At 46.6% G+C, this 19,209-nt stretch overlaps 1 protein-coding gene and 1 long non-coding RNA gene across 2 annotated transcripts in view; both read left to right on the forward strand.

The window, feature by feature from the left end:
- The window catches only part of LOC143782106 (uncharacterized), a 63,487-nt gene extending 59,629 nt beyond the window's left edge, over positions 1–3,858 (forward strand). Inside the window, exon 3 of the long non-coding RNA XR_013216870.1 lies at positions 1,676–3,858. This is a non-coding gene — a long non-coding RNA (uncharacterized LOC143782106). The remainder of the gene's footprint in view (positions 1–1,675) is intronic.
- An 11,958-nt stretch (positions 3,859–15,816) lies between these two features.
- Positions 15,817–18,443, forward strand: LOC143783238 (uncharacterized). Its single transcript, XM_077271656.1, has 2 exons — positions 15,817–16,358; positions 18,389–18,443. Exons 1-2 carry the CDS (start codon positions 15,817–15,819, stop codon positions 18,441–18,443), a joined length of 597 nt encoding a protein of 198 aa, XP_077127771.1.
- Positions 18,444–19,209: the final 766 nt, after the last annotated feature.

Here is a 19,209-nt window from a genome sequence, read left to right on the forward strand (position 1 = left end):
TGATTTTAAGTTAAGTGCCCAAGAACCAGATAGTCTTGCTTTGAGCAAATAAATAGAATTCACTTGGCATTCTCAAGCAAGTGTAGCTGCCTGCATCATGGTCAGCATTGTAGTCTTAGGCCATGTGCACACGTTCAGGATTTTTAGCGTTTTTTTCGCGTTTTTTCGCTATAAAAACGTGATAAAAACGTGAAAAAAACGCTAACATATGCCTCCTATTATTTACAAGGTATTCCGCATTTTTTGTGCAAATGTTGCGATTTTTTCCGCGAAAAAATCGCATAGCGGAAAAAAAAGCAACATGTTAATTAAAAATGCGGAATTGCGGGGATTCCGCACACCTAGGAGTGCATTGATCTGCTTACTTCCCGCACGGGGCTGTGCACACCATGCGGGAAGTAAGCAGATTATGTGCGGTTGGTACCCAGGGTGGAGGAGAGGAAACTCTCCTCCACGCACTGGGCACCATATAAGTGGTCAAAAAATAAGAAATAAAATAAAAAACAGTCCTATACTCACCCTCGATGTCCAGCGCAGTGTTCCCGCCTCTGTGCTGCACGCTGGCTGGTTCCTGTAGCTGGTGTGCGGAGAAGGACCTTGCCGAATGACGTCACTGTCCTGTGATTGGTCGAGACCGCTCACGTGACCGTGACGTCATGGAAGGCCCTGCGCGCACACATCAGCTATAGGAATGGACGCCGGTGAGGAGATCTGATGTCTGCGGGTGAGTATAACCATTTTTTTTATTATTTTTAAACGTTCTATCTTTTACTATAGATGCTGCAAAAGCAGCATCTATAGTAACAAGTTGGTCACACTTGTCAAACAGTATGTTTGACAAGTGTGACCAACTTGTCAGTCAGTTTTCCAAGCGATGCTACAGATCGCTTGGAAAACTTTAGCATTCTGCAAGCTAATTACGCTTGCAGAATGTTAAAAAAACGCAAAAAAAACGGAAAAAAAACGCAAAAAAAAAAATGCGGATTTCTTGCAGAAAATTTCCGGTTTTCTTCAGGAAATTTCTGCAAGAAATCCTGAACGTGTGCACATACCCTTACTACTATGAGTATTTCAGTTAAATAACACATGTTTTCTCTGTAGCATTACACCAAAGAGTGTCTAACATACTTCCTAGTAAATAAAAGCTGAATAAAATTTAAACCTTTTGATTTTTTTACAACTTATAAATCCTAATGGTTCTCCAGTTTAGCAAACCCATTTTCAAGTACAGTATTATGGAATTGTGAGTTAATAGAAGGTGGTTCCCTGTCCAAAATGTCATCTTTAGCCAGATCATATCTAAACCACACACCAATTTACTGCAGGTTTCCTTTTTAGTGAATTGTGAGACTATCTACTAAGAGCAGAAGAACGAAATACTTTCTGCAATGTTCTGCCACGGAGACAACTGATTGTTGAGGGTCCCAGTAGCAGGATATCCTGTGATCCTCCTATCAAAGTACGTACAATTGTAATTTAACTGCCCAGACTACAAGCTCTAAAGAAAGTTATTTCCCACCACACCTATACATTTTCTAATGTATTTATTCAATTAGGCATGAAAAATATCCCGTTTTTAATGTGTTTTGTTTGTGGTGTGTCTTCCTACTGTTGTTTTTAACTTCATATTGTTTTTATGTTTTCCTATTTTAATTGTATTTTTTGTTCTTCATAGGAATTTGTATCGTTAAAATTCTCACAATTATTGGCCATTGGAAGGAACTTTCATCTGCTTACTAAAATGACTGGAACTTATGCAGCTGAATAGGTATTGAGGTGGAACCCATATGGACTACACCTATACTAATAACGGCTGGAATCCTTACAGAAATCAAGGAGATTGTATTGGACATATTCGGTAGTTCTCAAGAGGATATTCTGTGATTTTGTGAAACCCCTTTGAGACCTTTTGATGTACTGGTTGTATAATTTTTTAGGTGTCCAAGGTTCTTATCTTATGTTGGGATCCATCTATATTTATTTTGTAGTTATTCTAGTTATAGTGCACATCTTGAATGCTAGAATATTGTTTTGAAGCGTTTCTATGGAATTTAATATACCGTACATATAATAACATCGAGGCAGCCATTTAGGGATTTTAGATATTCAAGTTGTGATCTATATCCTGAATAGTAAAAATAGGGCAATTCTTGCTCAAATTTATATTTTACGCCCAATATTGTAGTAATGCTTCCTGTTACAATATCTATATTTGTATAACTTGAACCAGTTGTTTTTTGTATTTATGTCGTTAAATGCACTATTATGTGTTCTAAACTTTAGCTTCATGATGAATAGCAGGATGGACATCATACATAATTGTACATAACACTATTAGAGGTGCTCACACACTTGTTTTTAATTATGAATGGTAAATAGTAGCTTTTTTATCAGGTGCAAATACGTTTTTCTGTTTTTCGCTGTATTTGTTTTTGTTACTTCCGTCCCTTTTACGTTAAAGGATTTTACTTCACCTTTTGGCTTTACTTACTATTTAGTTCTCTAGTGTTGTATGTGTCACATATGTGTACTATCAAGGATCAATGAATGTGTGTGATGTTGGATCTTATGCTGGGTGATGGGAGTGATTGGCCTACCTCTGTCCTGCAGGGGAGGTGGCAGTTGCTCCTCACTTTCAGCCTCTGATCTGGCATCTGCATTATGAATACAATTGATCAACTTTCACTGGGTCACTTGTATATCATATTTTCTTTATCTTTGTTGGCACTAATTATTATATATTCATCTATATTTGCACAGTTATTATTTTATTTTATTATATATGTCACTATCACAAGTCTCATTGAGCAAGTGATGACCCCTTAGTTTTTGGCTATGTTCCTGCTCCTTACACTCCTGTTCTTACACTTAGCACCAAAAATTTTTATGCACTTTTAAACATATTAAACATATTACTATGTATGTGCAGCGCCCCAGGGTCCTGGTCGTTGCAGTAATATCATTTTCCTCTAGGGGGAGTGATGTTACGTTTGGAGGCAAAGAAGGTCAACTGCATCCAGGTATCACAAACATGCAACACATTTCATACTCCAGGCCACCAAGGGGAGCTATGCTCCTATTTATTAGGGCATTCCTCACACTTAGGTAAAACTGGTTGCCTGGGGAGGAAGTTAGACAGTTGCTAGCTTCACTCAGGTAGTTGGTTCCCGACAGGTGTGGGATCCTGTCAGAGCGAGACAGAGGGACACGGAGCTGTGCCTGCCCTAAGTGCGGCAGCTTCTAGAAAGAGAAACTGAAGGAGAACTGAATTGCAGAGAGGGTGAAAAGAAGTCGTAGCAAAGGAGTGGATTCCAGGAGGGGTTCAGCCCTACACAGGCTGCCTCCTTCTGAGGTGCAGGATCCTGGTAACCGGAACACCGAGGGAGCAACGATCCTTTATGCCTTGCTCCAGAGACCGGCAGGACAGCTAATTTCACGTTACCTGTCCGCCCTATACCCAGGAGGCAAGGTGGCACCCCTTAGAGGCTGGGGCATGATAGAGTCCCTGTAAAAAGCCTCAAGCCACCGGTCATACGGGTTTGTCCTATCCTATCCGGGGGACAGAGTAAGAGAGACATAACATCTACAACATCTGTGAGGACCTTATGAGAAGCTTAGCAGTAAGGGACTACAACACCACGGCGCTAGAGGAAGGTTACTGATTTCCACCTGGACAAGGGGACTCTGGACTTGCCTCCAAACCGGCCGGACTCTGTCTGCCCTGTGATTCGGTGCTCTGGACTGTGGATGCTGAAGCCCTCAGTAAAGGTAAAGAGACTGCAACCTTGTGTCCTCGTTCTTCACTGCGCCACTCACCATCCACCATCTACATACTGGGAAGCCCTGGGGATACACTTCACCTGTGGGAAGGTATACCATCTAGCTGCCATAACATCACCCCAGCAGACCCCTTAACCCCTTCATGACCCAGCCTATTTTGGCCTTAATGACCTTGCCATTTTTTGCAATTCTGACCAGTGTCCCTTTATGAGGTAATAACTCAGGAACGCTTCAACGGATCCTTGCGGTTCAGAGATTGTTTTTTCGTGACATATTGGGCTTCATGTTAGTGGTAAATTTAGGTCAATAATTTCTGAGTTTATTTGTGAAAAAAACGGAAATTTGGCGAAAAATTTGAAAATTTTACAATTTTCACATTTTGAATTTTTATTCTGTTAAACCAGAGAGTTATGTGACACAAAATAGTTAATAAATAACATTTCCCACATGTCTACTTTACATCAGCACAATTTTGGAAACAAATTTTTTTTTTGCTAGGAAGTTATAAGGGTTAAAATTTGACCAGTGATTTCTCATTTTTACAACAAAATTTACAAAACCATTTTTTTTAGGGACCACCTCACATTTGAAGTCAGTTTGAGGGTTCTATATGGCTGAAAATACCCAAAAGTGACACCATTCTAAAAACTGCACCCCTCAAGGTGCTCAAAACCACATTCAAGAAGTTTATTAACCCTTCAGGTGTTTCACAGCAGCAGAAGCAACATGGAGGGGAAAAATTAACATTTAACTTTTTAGTCACAAAAATGATCTTTTCGCAACAATTTTTTTATTTTCCCAAGGGTAAAAGGAGAAACTGGACCACGAATGTTGTTGTCCAATTTGTCCTGAGTACGCTGATACCTCATATGTGGGGGTAAACCACTGTTTGGGCGCATGGCAGGGCTCGGAAGGGAAGGAGCGCCATTTGACTTTTTGAATGAAAAATTGGCTCCAATCTTTAGCGGACACCATGTCGCGTTTGGAGAGCCCCCGTGTGCCTAAACATTGGAGCTCCCCCACAAGTGACCCCATTTTGGAAAGTAGACCCCCCAAGGAACTTATCTAGAAGCATAGTGAGCACTTTAAACCCCCAGGTGCTTCACAAATTAATCCGTAAAAATGAAAAAGTACTTTTTTTTCACACAAAATTTCTTTTAGCCTTAATTTTTTCATTTTCACATGGGCAACAGGATAAAATGGATCCTAAAATTGGTTGGGCAATTTCTCCTGAGTACGCCAATACCTCATATGTGGGGGTAAACTACTGTTTGGGCACATGGTAAGGCTCGGAAGGGAAGGAGCGCCATTTGACTTTTTGAATGAAAAATTATCTCCATAGTTAGCGGACACCATGTCAGGTTTGGAGAGGCCCTGTGTGCCTAAACATTGGAGCTCCCCCACAAGTGACCCCATTTTGGAAACTAGACCCCCCAAGGAACTTATCTAGATGCATAGTGAGCACTTTAAACCCTCAGGTGCTTCACAAATTGAGCCGTAAAAATGAAAAAGTACTTTTTTTCACACAAAATTTCGTTTAGCCTCAATTTTTTCATTTTCACATGGGCAACAGGATAAAATGGATCCTAAAATTTGTTGGGCAATTTCTCCTGAGTACGCCGATACCTCATATGTGGGGGTAAACCACTGTTTGGGTGCACGGCAAGGCTCAGAAGGGAAGGCGCGCCATTTGACTTTTTGAATGGAAAATTAGCTCCAATCGTTAGTGGACACCATGTCGCGTTTGGAGAGCCCCTGTGTGCCTAAACATTGGAGCTCCCCTACAATTGACCCCATTTTGGAAACTAGACCCCCCAAGAAACTAATCTAGACGCATAGTGAGCACTTAAAACCCCCAGGTGCTTCACAGAAGTTTATAACGCAGAGCCATGAAAATAAAAAAATTATTTTTCTTTCCTCAAAAATGATTTTTAGCCCGGAGTTTTTTATTTTCCCAAGGATAATAGGAGAAATTGGACCCCAAATGTTGTTGTCCAGTTTGTCCTGAGTACGATGATACCCCATATGTGGGGGTAAACCACTGTTTGGGCGCACGGCAGGGCTCGGAAGGGAAGGCACGCCATTTGGCTTTTTGAATGGAAAATTAGCTTCAATCATTAGCGGACACCATGTCGGGTTTGGAGAGCCCCTGTGTGCCTAAACATTGGAGCTCCCACACAAGTGACCCCATTTTGGAAACTAGACCTCCCAAGGAACTAATCTAGATGTGTGGTGAGCACTTTGAACCCCCAAGTGCTTCACAGAAGTTTATAACGCAGAGCCATGAAAATAAAAAATTATTTTTCTTTCCTCAAAAATGATTTTTTAACCCACAATTTTTTATTTTCCCAAGGGTAACAGGAGAAATTGGACCCCAAAAATTGTTGTGCAGTTTCTCCTGAGTACGCTGATACCCCATATGTGGGGGTAAACCACTGTTTGGGCACATGCCGGGGCTCGGAAGGGAAGTAGTGACGATTTGGAATGCAGACTTTGATGGAATGGTCTGCGGGAATCATGTTACGTTTGCAGAGCCCCTGATGTGCCTAAACAGTAGAAACCCCCCACAAGTGACCCCATTTTGGAAACTAGACCCCCCAAGGAACTTATCTAGATGTGTGGTGAGCACGTTCAACCCCCAAGTGCTTCACAGAAGTTTACAACGCAGAGCCGTGAAAATAAAAAATCATTTTTCTTTCCTCAAAAAAGATGTTTTAGCAAGCAATTGTTTATTTTCACAAGGGTAACAGGAGAAATTGGACCCCAATATTTGTTGCCCAGTTTGCTGTGAGTACGCTGATACCTCATATGTGGGGGTAAACCACTGTTTGGGCGCACGTCAGGGCTCGGAAGGGAAGTAGTGACATTTGAAATGCAGACTTTGATGGAATGGTCTGCGGGCATCACGTTGCATTTGCAGAGCCCCTGATGTGCCTAAACAGTAGAAACCCCCCCTAAGTGACCCCATATTGGAAACTAGACCCCCCAAAGAACTTATCTAGATGTGTGGTGAGCACGTTCAACCCCCAAGTGCTTCACAGAAGTTTACAACGTAGAGCCATGAAAATAAAAAATAATTGTTCTTTCCTCAAAAATTATGTTCTAGCAAGTAATTTTTTATTTTTGCAAGGGTAACAGGAGAAATTGGACCCCAATAGTTGTTGCCCAGTTTGTCCTGAGTACGCTGGTTTCCCATATGTGGGGGTAAACCACTGTTTGGGCGCACGTCGGGGCTTGGAAGGGAGGGCGCACCATTTGACTTTTTGAACGCAAGATTGGCTGGAATCAATGGTGGCGCCATGTTGCGTTTGGAGACCCCTGATGTGCCTAAACAGTGGAAACCCCTCAATTCTAACTTCAACACTAACCCCAACACACCCCTAACCCTAATCCCAACTGTAGCCATAACCCTAATCACAACCCTAACCCCAACACACCCCTAACCACAACCCTAACCCCAACACACCCGTAACCCTAAATCCAACCCTAACCCTAATCCTAACCCTAATCCCAACCCTACCCACAACTGTAACCCCAACACAACCCTAACCCTATCCTTAACCCTAACCACAAGCCTAATCTTAACCCTATTTCCAACCCTAGTCCTAATTCCAACCCTAAGGGTACCGTCTCACATAACGATTTACCAACGATCACGACCAGCGATACGACCTGGCCGTGATCGTTGGAAAGTCGTTGTGTGGTCGCTGGGGAGCTGTCACACAGACCGCTCTCCAGCGACCAACGATGCCAAGGTCCCGGGTAACCAGGGTAAACATCGGGTTACTAAGCGCAGGGCCGCGCTTAGTAACTCGATGTTTACCGTGGTTACCAGCGTAAAAGTAATTAAAAAAAAAACCGTACATACTCACATTTCGGTGTCCTTCAGGTCCCTTGCCGTCTGCTTCCCGCTCTGACTGAGTGCCGCCGTACAGTGAGAGCAGAGCGCAGCGGTGATGTCACTGCTGTGCTGTGCTCTCACTTTCCGGCCGGCAGACAGTCAGAGCGGGAAGCAGACGGCAAGGGACCTGAAGGACACCGAAATGTGAGTATGTACGTTTTGTTTTTTTTCACTTTTATGCTGGTAACCACGGTAAACATCGGGTTACTAAGCGCGGCCCTGCGCTTAGTAACCCGATGTTTACCCTGGTTACAAGCGAACGCATCGCTGGATCGCTGTCACAACGATCCAGCGATGACAGCAGGAGATCCAGCGACGAAAGAAAGTTCCAAACGATCTGCTACGACGTACGATTCTCAGCAGGGTCCCTGATCGCTGCTGCATGTCAGACACAGCGATATCGTATGGATATCGCTGGAACGTCACGGATCGTACCGTCGTAGCGATCAAAGTGCCACTGTGAGACGGTACCCTAACTCTAATTCCAACCCTAACCCTAAGGCTATGTGCCCACGTTGCGGATTCGTGTGAGATTTTTCCGCACGATTTTTTAAAAATCTGCAGGTAAAAGGCACTGCGTTTTACCTGCAGATTTACAGCAGATTTCCAGTGTTTTTTTGTGCGGATTTCACCTGCGGATTCCTATTGAGGAACAGGTGTAAAACGCTGCGGAATCCGCACAAAAAATTGACATGCTGCAGAAAATACAACGCAGCGTTTCTGCACGGAATTTTCCGCACCATGGGCACAGTGGATTTGGTTTTCCATAGGTGTACATGGTACTGTAAACCTGATGGAAAACTGCAACGAATTCGCAGCGGCCAATCCGCTGCGGATCCGCAGCCAAATCCGCTGCGGATCCGTGGCCAATCCGCTGCGGATCCGCGGCCAATCCGCTGCGGATCCGCAGCCAAATCCGCACATGCCATAACCCTAACCCTACCCCTACCCGTAACCCTAACCCTACCCCTAACCCTACCCCTAGTTCTAACCCTAACCCTAGTTCTAACCCTAACCCTAGTGGAAAACGAAAAAAAAAATATATATATATATTTTCTTTATTTTATTATTCTCCCTACCTATGGGGGTGATAAAGGGGGGGGGTATTTATTATTTTTTTTATTTTGATCGCTGTGTTAGAACCTACCACAGCGATCAAAATGTACCTGTAAGGAATCTGCCGGCTGGCAGATTCGGCGGGCGCACTGAGCATGCGCCCGCCATTTTCCAAGATGGCGGCGCCCAGCGAGGAGACGTACGGACACCGGGAGGATCGGTAAGTATGAAGGGGTGGTGGGGGGGTGGATTGGAGCACAGGGGGGGTGATCGGACCACAGGGGGGGTTTATTCAAACAAGGAGGGAGCGGGCAGGAGGACGGGGGAGCCGGCAGGCGGACGGAGGGGACCGGACCCCATAACGGAGCACTGGGGGGGCGATCGGTGGGTGTGGGGGGGGGACATATTAGGTTTTCCAGCCATGGCCGATGTTATTGCAGCATCGGCCATGACTGGATTGTAATATTTCACCAGTTTTTTAGGTGAAATATTACAAATCGCTCTGATTGGCAGTTTCACTTTCAACAGCCAATCAGAGCGATCGTAGCCACGGGGGGGTGAAGCCACCCCCCCTGGGCTGAAGCACCACTCCCCCTGTCTCTGCAGATCGGGTAAAATGGGAGTTAACCCCTTCACCCGATCTGCAGGGACGCGATCCCTCCATGACGCATACGCTGCGTCATAGGTCGGGAAGGCACAGACTTTCATGACGCAGCGTATGCTTCAAAGGTCGGGAAGGGGTTAAAGCAGCATCGGTCACCCTGACCGAATACCACAGGTGGCGTCACTAACATTTCCCCTTTACTTTCCCTTTAATACGGACGTCCCTAGGGCCATGGACCGGGTCAGCCACCGTGACATCCCCCCTGTGAACCGAAGGACCTGGTACCGAGTACCCCGCTGCCCTTAGGGGCGCTCCAGTTTTGACGTCATGAACAGGATCTACTTAAGCCTGAAAATCAGGTCGTGTGTGCCTAGAGACTGTGCCAGAATTGTGCTTGAACTGTGATTTAAGATAAAAGACTGTTGTTGCCATTTGCCGCCAAAAAATTCCCGCCAAAACCGCCGCCATTACCGTGCCACGAGGAGTGCTGGAGAAGAAGGGCGTGCCAACATGGGAGGAGACTACCAAAGCGGCGCCAAAAGTGATGAACGCCCCCTCCGACTGCTGCTACGTGATGGGGACTTGCCCATCAGCCAGAGAGGTCGGCCCCCTGATGTGCAACGGCAGGAAGAAGGAGATGGAGTCCCGCCCCAGAAGATGGAGGAGCAGCGTGCATGTGCGGCCGCAGATCCAGGAGCAGGGATGGCGACCAGCTGGTACCTGAATGACGACGTAGCAATCCAGGACCATCCCAGGCAACCGGAGGCGAACCTGGACTCATCGCTGCAGGAGGATCCTGACATCCTGGAACCGCAGGCGGAGGAGCTGAGCCACCAGCTCCTGGACACAGAGCTGACCGTGATAAAGAAATGGAAGTCGGCCCTGTGCTGGAAGATCGCGCTGAAGGAGTCGCAGTCTGTGCAGCAGCGGACTCCAGCGTCCTCATCAGCGGTGCAAACTGACATTGGTGGAACCACATCAGACGCAGGTACAGAAAACGCCCCTGCCCCGGTGACTGATCCTGCTCCAGTGACTGCTCTTCCCCCAGCTACTAATCCCGCTTCAGTGACAGTTCTTCCTCCAGACTGCGTCCGAACACCAGCCGTCGCTCCAGCTCTCATGACTCCCCACTCCACTGACGAGACACCATTCCCACGCCTAGCCACCGAGGGCATACCGCTGGACGTGAGCCCTGAGGGGGTGATCTTCCGATGGGACGCTCCGAGAGATGGGTTGAACGGGTCCTATATTGCAGTCCTCACCAGGGAGGAGTATATACAATGCCTGCTCTTACACTGGAGAGACAGAAAAGAACAGGAAGCCCAACGTAAAGCGCAGACCCACAAAACCAAACGATGTAACCGGCGTCCAGTGATGCGGGAGATAGTAGTAGCCTTTCACCCAAAAAGGGGTTGGGGCTTCATTCAGGAGCCGGGACTGCAGACAGAAGTCTATGTCACCAGCTGTAACGTGGAATCCCATCTCCGGGACAGACATCCTGACCGAGACTTGCGTCGAGGGGATCACGTGACCTACAAGCGTCACTGGAGCGAGAAAGGTTGGTACGCCAAGAACGTTGAACGATGTGCACCTGCAGTATCGCCACCTAGTGCCAAAAGTAAGATCACCAGCGCTATCCCTCCAGCCTCTGAAACAGCAAATCCCCAAACCAACTCTACTACTACTGGGTGCATAATCACCACCACTGAAACTGCCGCTGTGGCAAATGCTATGACTGACATCCACACTGAGGCAGCTAATGACTTGACCACACCTGAGAGGCAAACCAATGACGTTGATGTAGCATCAGATGAGGACTCGGATACAAACCTTCCCAGGCCAGGAAGTGTTCGTTACCGGCTGATGCCCTGCCTACTGCTATAATGGAACAGAACAAACTTGAACACTGACTGTAAATAGTTAACTGTTTGCCTTTTTGCTACTAAAGTTTATTGAACCCGACCAGGGTTATTTCTTAAAGGGGTCCCTCACTTAAAGGGATCCTCTGCTTACAGAGTTTCGTTCGACTTCAAAGACATTTGGATCATGGACAGTAAATGGTCCACCAACTTTCCCTTGCACATAGTTGGCACCCACAAGGTGCCTACTGGGAAGCCCTGGGGATACACTTCACCTGTGGGAAGGTATACCATCTAGCTGCCATAACATCACCCCAGCAGACCCCTTAAAGCAGCGTCGGTCACCCTGACCGAATACCACAGGTGGCGTCACGAACATTTCCCCTTTACTTTTCCTTTAATACGGACGTCCCTAGGGCCACGGACCGGGTCAGCCACCGTGACATCCCCCCTGTGAACCGAAGGACCCGGTACCGAGTACCCCGCTGCCCTTGGGGGCGCTCCATATGTATTTAATTTCTCTTATAAGCACTATTTTTCACTTTAAGTATTTATGTTTCACTTCACTGATGCATTTATTGAATATCTGTTTTCATGGGTATTTGTAGTTGCTGTCTAATTTGTCACTTTCAATTTTGACATATGTTTAGTACATATAAATATTGTCTTTTTTTTAGCATAGATTTATATTGTTGAGCCATGTGTAGCCATGAAGGGCGCAAAAATATTCTAATGCATTTGGTTCCTTGGTAACAAAAAAAATTGATTTGCATTTAATTATTTATTATTATTCTATTATTTTCTATTTTAATTGGGTGTGATATTGGATACGTTTCCATTCTATGTTTTTTGCGATTTGCAAGATACGATACTGCATCATGTGTAGTGTTCACATAAAGAATCTCCTCTTGCATGTTTTTCTTTTTTGTGGTCCTTTGGCGCTGGTTTTCATAGCCACCGCTAAGAAACAGCCGCATGCGTAGTTTCCACATGACGCACAGGAGTTAACTCCTTCCATGAAAAATCTATTGGCCATTTGACGGTATAATTCTTATGACGCCAATCCATAGACATTCTCCCTGGAAGAAGCACTCACGAAACACGCATCGGGGTTTGGAGGTGCAGCGTGTCACTGAACACTGTACTGGTGTGGCGGATGCAGACCCAGGTAATATGTAGGAGACATGGGATATTAACGTTGTTCACAGCAGCTAATAGCAGGGACGTAGAGACGGCAGCTGGCGGTGCGGTGGCTTTTCATTTTGAGCTTCGTTACTATTTGAACTAATGATTCCCTCTAAAGGGTGATATGGATATGTGTCACCCCAGGAATCCGGTTGTCACAGTGGCAATGCCTCACTCCCATGGAGTAATGTCATGCCTGGAAGCAAGGAGGGGTCCCCTTACCAGGTGTCAGTAGGAGAGAAGTAGAGCAGAACCTGGGGAGTGGAGCTGTGATTAAAAACGCCCCAGAGCTGAGCGCTAGGAACCGGATACCGGAGTCCGTGGTTGCGTGGGTATTGAAGTCTCGGCAGTTTAATCCGGAAAGCAGGGGACTGCAGGTCTCCTGGCCCGATCTAATATCCGGAGGCACAGTAGCATACCAGAGTCTGGAGCTGACACAAAGGAGCGGCACCTGTGATAGGCTCAAGCAGCTTTCCATGCAGACAATGGTTAGTTTTTAAAAACAGAGACAGTTAGCAGCAGAAGGGTGAGCTGTTAGGCAGCAAGGAAAAAGGGAGGACAGCACAGAAGGAAGGCCTCTGTACCTACCTGGCCATGTGTATCCAAAAATTGCTGCCCAGCTCTCCATTATGATCTGTTACCAGTACCTTGGTCTGTACTATCAACCGTCGAGTAAAGGAAAATAAAACTACAGCCCATGTGTCATTCAGTGATCTCTTGCACCAAGTCCTGCATCACAAGGTACACGAAGCCTGACAAGAACGGGACTAGTAGCCCTGATGTTAAATCCCATATACATATTCCCTATTTTACGGCACAGCCAGGGCCATGGAGTCGAGTCACAGCGCCGTGACTTCCCCAAAGAACTGTCCAACCCGGTTCCGAGCACCCCACGGCACTGGTGGGCGTGTCATTTTGGCGTCAGGAACAGGATGGCGTAGCCCAGTATTACCGGGTAGTGTGTGCCATAGACTTTATTGAACTGTATAATAGCTGTGATTACTGCACCACATGGCATGCAGGAAACTGGAGGCCCCGACTTGGAAACCCCTGGGAGCTCAATACATCCTGCCTGCAGAGCAGCCGCTTACTACGGTAACGATACCCAGAGCCTGGCTGAGGTTCACTAGGAGGGAAGGAGATGCCCCATCTAGGAGAGGATCCAACGGCAGGCACGGCTGCAGCCACTCTAATGCCTTTATCCATGCCATATATCCCAGGGGCGGCCTGGCTACCTCAGTACTCAGGTGAGTTGTACACTCTGAGTGACTTTAAGGAGAGACTGCATAGTTTATTCGAAGTGTCCCCTGTCAGAGAGCCAAAAAGTCAGCATCCTTATTGGCCAGCTAACCGTTGCGGCCCAGGGGGAGGTGAAGTCCTGGCCGGACACCGACAAAAGAACTGCTAGGCAAATCCTGGCCCGGCTAAAGGATACTTTTGACACACTTGAGATTAAAATGAAATTCTACGGGTGCATACAAAGGGCGTAGGACAGTGCACGGGACTATGCCCTAAACCTGCAAGAGGTGCTGCAGGCTATTAAACAGGTAGATCCCGACAGTGCTCGAGATGAAGACAGATAGCTAACTGAGCAGTTTACTGAGGGGCTACTGTCTACCGCTCACTGGACACAGCTGCGCATTTTGGACCTGCAAAACCCTGACCTCGACTTCACACAATTTAAATACCGGGCCATCCGGGTGCTGCGAGAACCAACCCCAAGTGGCACTGCACCCCTCCAGCACCAAGCCATCTCATACCACCAGGAGGAGGCATCCTTTTCCAGGGCACCAGTGAAGGCAGATGCGCAGACCCTAGATAATTACTCCTCTGCAGGCTTACGTCTCCAGGTCCAGGAGCTGACCAAAAGTGTGGCTGCACTAACCAAAACTGCAGTCCATGAAAGTGTCCCCAAAGGAGAAGATCCAGCTGGCCTCCAGTCCAGATGATGTCCCGTGGCGACGGCAGAGGAGAATCCCACTGACCAGAGGGAGAGACAACGATTGCTACGACCAGGACAGACAATCCATCTGTCGCCTCTGCAACAAGGCAGGGCACATTGCAAGATTCTGTAATTTAAGCAAGCAACTCCTGGGGCAGAGGGCCAATCCTCAGGAGTAAGATGACCGAGCCCACAAAGCTGGCAAGACAAGTACGTGGGAGGACGGCCGGTCATGCTTGATGGCATCACGATGAATGCTTTATTGGACACTGGCTCCCAGGTGAGAACGATGCCATATATCCTTTTTAAACGGTATTGGGCTGATTCAGACATTACTCATAGCCCAGATGAACACTTTAACATCTTTGCCAGCAATGGTCAACCCTTGCCTCAGGTGGGGTATAAGGAGGTGACCAGCAAGGTTTCATTATAGCTGATATTGACAGACAAGAATGCCAACCTATGATTCCTCTAGGCACCAATGTAATAGAGAATTGTTTTGGAGAGATTATTGTTTTGTTGCAACAGGTAGCCGAGACCACCAGTTCCAGTCAGTAGCGTGTCCTACTAAAGGAAATCAGAGCCCTGATGCATAGACAACAGGTAGAGCTGTCTGGTGGAGAAGTCGGCAGTGTCAGAGTGAGTGATCCATTCCCCATTGCAATACCCCCTAGGAGTGAAATGTTGATTTGGTGTTGGGCAGCAATAGGCCTCAGATGTCAAGATTACCAGGCTCTTGTAGAACCGTTGTAATCTGATAGTAGACCCACCATCCTGACTGTCAGAGGGGTAGTCGGTGTCCCCAATATGCATCCTGAATTGTGGGGAGAAAGAGGTCCATTTACCCCAGTATGCCACCCTTGCTAAGCTGTTCACTGTCAGTAATAATGCAATAAAGGGCGTGGAATCCTTGCTTCCGTCCGACCAGGCGGAGGACAATGGCTCTGAGGGGCAGCTGGAGGATTGGTGTCAGAGGCTACACATAGGTACTGACTCCACCCCTTCGCACCAAAAGCATGGGGTAGACTTTGGGCAGGTAAAAGGGGTCCAACACAATATCCCCACTGGAGATCATCCACCCATTAAAGAGACATACCGGCCTGTACCCCCAGCTCACTATCAATGTGCCAAGGGTATGTTACGGGAGATGAAGCAGGCTGGGGTAATCAGAGATAGTTGTAGCCCCTGGGCAGCTCCGCTAGTTATCGTTAGAACAAAAGATGGTACAATGAGGATGTGTGTTGACTACAGGCAGATTAACCACATTACACAAAAAGATGCCTATCCGTTACCACGAATTGAGGAATCATTAGCTGCACTGAGATCCGCTAACTATTTCTCCACTTTAGATCTCACCAGTGGGTATTGGCAGGTTCCTGTGGCAGAAGCAGATGAAGAGAAGACAGCATTTATGACACCAATGGGCCTCTGTGAGTTCAGCTGCATGCCATTCGGGCTCTGCAATGCATCGGGAACATTCCACAGGTTAATGGAATGCTACCGAGGACATAAAAAATTTGAAACCGTTTTGTTGTATCTGGACGATGTCATCGTCTACTCAAATATGTACGAAGACCACCTGGAGCACCTGGCCGAGGTGTTTGAGGCCTTATCCGTTTTTGGCCTGAAAGTAAAGCCGTCCAAGTGCCACCTGTTGAAGTCGAAGGTGCAGTACCTGGGTCATGTGGTAAGTGCCAGAGGTGTGGCACCAGATCCTGAAAAAGTCACTGTGATCAAGGACTGGCCAAGACCCTCCACATTCAAGGAAGTGCAGCAATTCCTCAGGCTGGTAGGTTACTACAGGAGATTCATAAAGGGCTTCACCAGGATAGTGGCACCCATGCAGGATCTCTTAATAGGCCAGTCCAAGAAGGCCAAGAACCCGAGTCCTCCGTTCGAGTGGAGTAAAAGAGCAGAAGAATCCTTCACTCGGTTGAAGATGGCTCTTACGGGAGACGAAGTCCTGGCCTACCCCGACTATGGCTATATACGGACGCCAGCAATGTGGGATTGGGAGCAGTGCTGTCCCAGGTACAGCAAGGCAGAGAGAGTGATTTCCTACGCCAGAAGGAAGCTTCGTACCATGGAAAGGAACCCGACAACTATAGTTCCTCTAAACTGGAGTTTCTCGCCATAGTCTGGGCGGTAACAGAGCACTTCAAGCAATACCTGGCTTCAGCAAAGTTACCAATTGTACAGATAATAATCCACTGACTCACCTTGAAATGGCGAAGCTAGGTGCGTTGGAGCAGCGATGGATGGCTCGGCTGTCCAACTACAAGTTTACCATCAAATACCGGGCGGGGCATAAAAATTTGTTATCAGTTTCTGTCGAGAAAATGTGAAATCATGCTCTGTGGGTGAAATTTGTTATCAGTTTCTGTGGGGGAAATGTGAAAACATGCTCTGTTTGTGAACTTTGTTATCAGCTTTTGTGGGGGAAATGTGAAAACATGCTCTGTGGGAGAAATATGAAGGTCGGTAGCAAGCTTCATGGCAGACTGCCAGCTCGATCCAAGAGCTACCAACTTTTCATAGGCAGCATTTGTAATATAAGCTACTGGAGGTGACAGTTTGGAGCTGTGGGTGTTGTGAATTCTGCTTTTGGGTTCCCTCCGGTGGTAGTAGGTGGTAATGCAGTTGTCCCTGGGTTGCAGTCCTGGTCAGGTGTGTCTGCTGATTGCAGTTCTGACTGGGGTATTTAGGTGTGCAGGATTCATTAGTCCTTGCCAGTTGTCAATTGTTGTTGGGAGGTGTTGGACCTCTCCCTGGTTCCTCCTGTCTTTCTGCCAAATCAGCAAAGATAAGTGTCTGGTTTTTTTTTCCTGTGGCACACATGCTGTGTGCTTCACAATTCAGTGCTATTCTTTGTGTTTTCTTGTCCAGCTTAGATTGTGTCAGTATTTTCTCAGTCTTGCTGGATTCCCTGGAGAGGCAGATATACATTCCATGTCTTTAGTTAGATTGTGGAACTTTTTGTATTATCTGTTGTGGATATTTTTGGAAGGGTTTTAATACTGACCGCCTAGTAATCTGTCCTATCCTTTCCTATTTAGCTAGAGTGGCCTCTTTTGCTAAATCCTGTTTTCTACCTGCGTGTGTCTATTCTTCTCCTACTCACAGTCATTATTCGTGGGGGGCTGCCTATCCTTTGGGGGTCTGCTCTGAGGCAAAATAGCATTCCTATTTCCATCTATAGGGGTATTTAGTCCTCCGGCTGTGTCGAGGTGTCTAGGGTTTGTTAGGCACACCCCACGGCTACTTCTAGTTGTGGTGTTAGTTCAGGATTTGCGGTCAGTACAGGTTCCACCGACTCCAGAGAAAGTTTTCATGCGGCTCCAAGGTCACCGGATCATAACAGTACAACTGGCCAATAATGAGTTAAATGCATCTCAGAAGAAGGGAAGAAAGGTGTTGAGACATTTTTTTTCTGCAGTCTGTTTTGTCTTCTCTTCCCTCTTTATTTATGGGTTGCTGAGGAGTCTTGTGCCAGCATGGATGTTCAGGAATTAGCTTCTTGTGTAGACCAGCTTGCTGCTAGGGTACAGGATATTTCTGATTATATTGTTCAGACTCCTGCTTTAGAGCCAAAGATTCCTCCTCCTGATTTGTTTTTTGGTGATAGGTCCAAGTTTTGGGGTTTTAAAAACAATTGTAAACTGTTTTTTGCTCTGAGACCGCGATCCTCCGGTGATTCCATTCAGCAGGTTAAAATTGTCATCTCCCTGCTGCGTGGCGATCCACAGGATTGGGCATTTTCCCTGGAATCTGGGAATCCGGCCTTGCTTAATGTAGATTCCTTTTTTCAGGCTTTAGGATTATTATATGATGAACCGAATTCTGTGGATCAAGCGGAGAAAACCTTGTTGGCCCTGTCTCAGGGTCAAGAGGCGGCAGAATTGTATTGTCAGAAATTTAGAAAATGGTCTGTGTTGACTAAATGGAATGATGATGCTTTGGCGGCAATTTTCAGAAAGGGTCTTTCTGAATTCGTTAAAGATGTTATGGTGGGGTTTCCCACGCCTTCCGGTCTGAGTGATTCTATGTCTCTGGCCATTCAGATTGATCGGCGTTTGCGGAAGCGTCAAACTGTACGCGCTGTGGCGTCGTCCTTAGAGCAAAGTCCTGAGCCAATGCAGTGTGATAGGATTTTGTCTAGAACGGAACGACAAGGATTCAGACGTCAGAATAGGTTGTGTTATTATTGTGGCGACGCTTCTCATGTCATTTCAGTCTGCCCTAAGCGGACAAAAAGGATCGCTAGTTCATTTACTATCAGTACTATACAACCTAAATTTCTGTTATCGGTGTCTTTGATCTGCTCATTGTCATCATTTTCTGTCATGGCGTTTGTGGATTCAGGCGCCGCCTTGAACTTAATGGATTTTGAGTTTGCCAGGAGTTGTGGTTTTCCCTTGCAGCCTTTGCAGAACCCTATTCCTTCAAGGGGGATTGATGCTACACCTTTGGCTAAAAATAAGCCCCAGTTTTGGACACAGGTGACCATGCACATGGCGCCAGCCCATCAGGAAGATTGTCGATTTCTGGTGTTGCATAATTTGCATGATGTTATCGTGCTGGGTTTCCCGTGGTTGCAGGTACATAATCCTGTGTTGGATTAGAAATCTATGTCTGTGACTAGTTGGGGTTGTCAGGGGGTTCATAATGATGTTCCTTTGATGTCAATCTCCTCTTCTTCCTCTTCTGAAATTCCAGAGTTTTTGTCTGATTTTCAGGATGTATTCGAGGAGCCCAAGTCCAGTTCCCTTCCACCGCACAGGGACTGTGATTGTGCGATTGACTTGATTCCAGGCAGTAAGTTTCCTAAGGGCCGACTTTTCAACCTGTCTGTGCCTGAACATACAGCCATGCGGAGTTATGT

Source organism: Ranitomeya variabilis, chromosome 6 (genome assembly GCF_051348905.1).
Source record: "Ranitomeya variabilis isolate aRanVar5 chromosome 6, aRanVar5.hap1, whole genome shotgun sequence".
In the NCBI taxonomy this organism is placed as follows: domain Eukaryota; kingdom Metazoa; phylum Chordata; class Amphibia; order Anura; family Dendrobatidae; genus Ranitomeya; species Ranitomeya variabilis.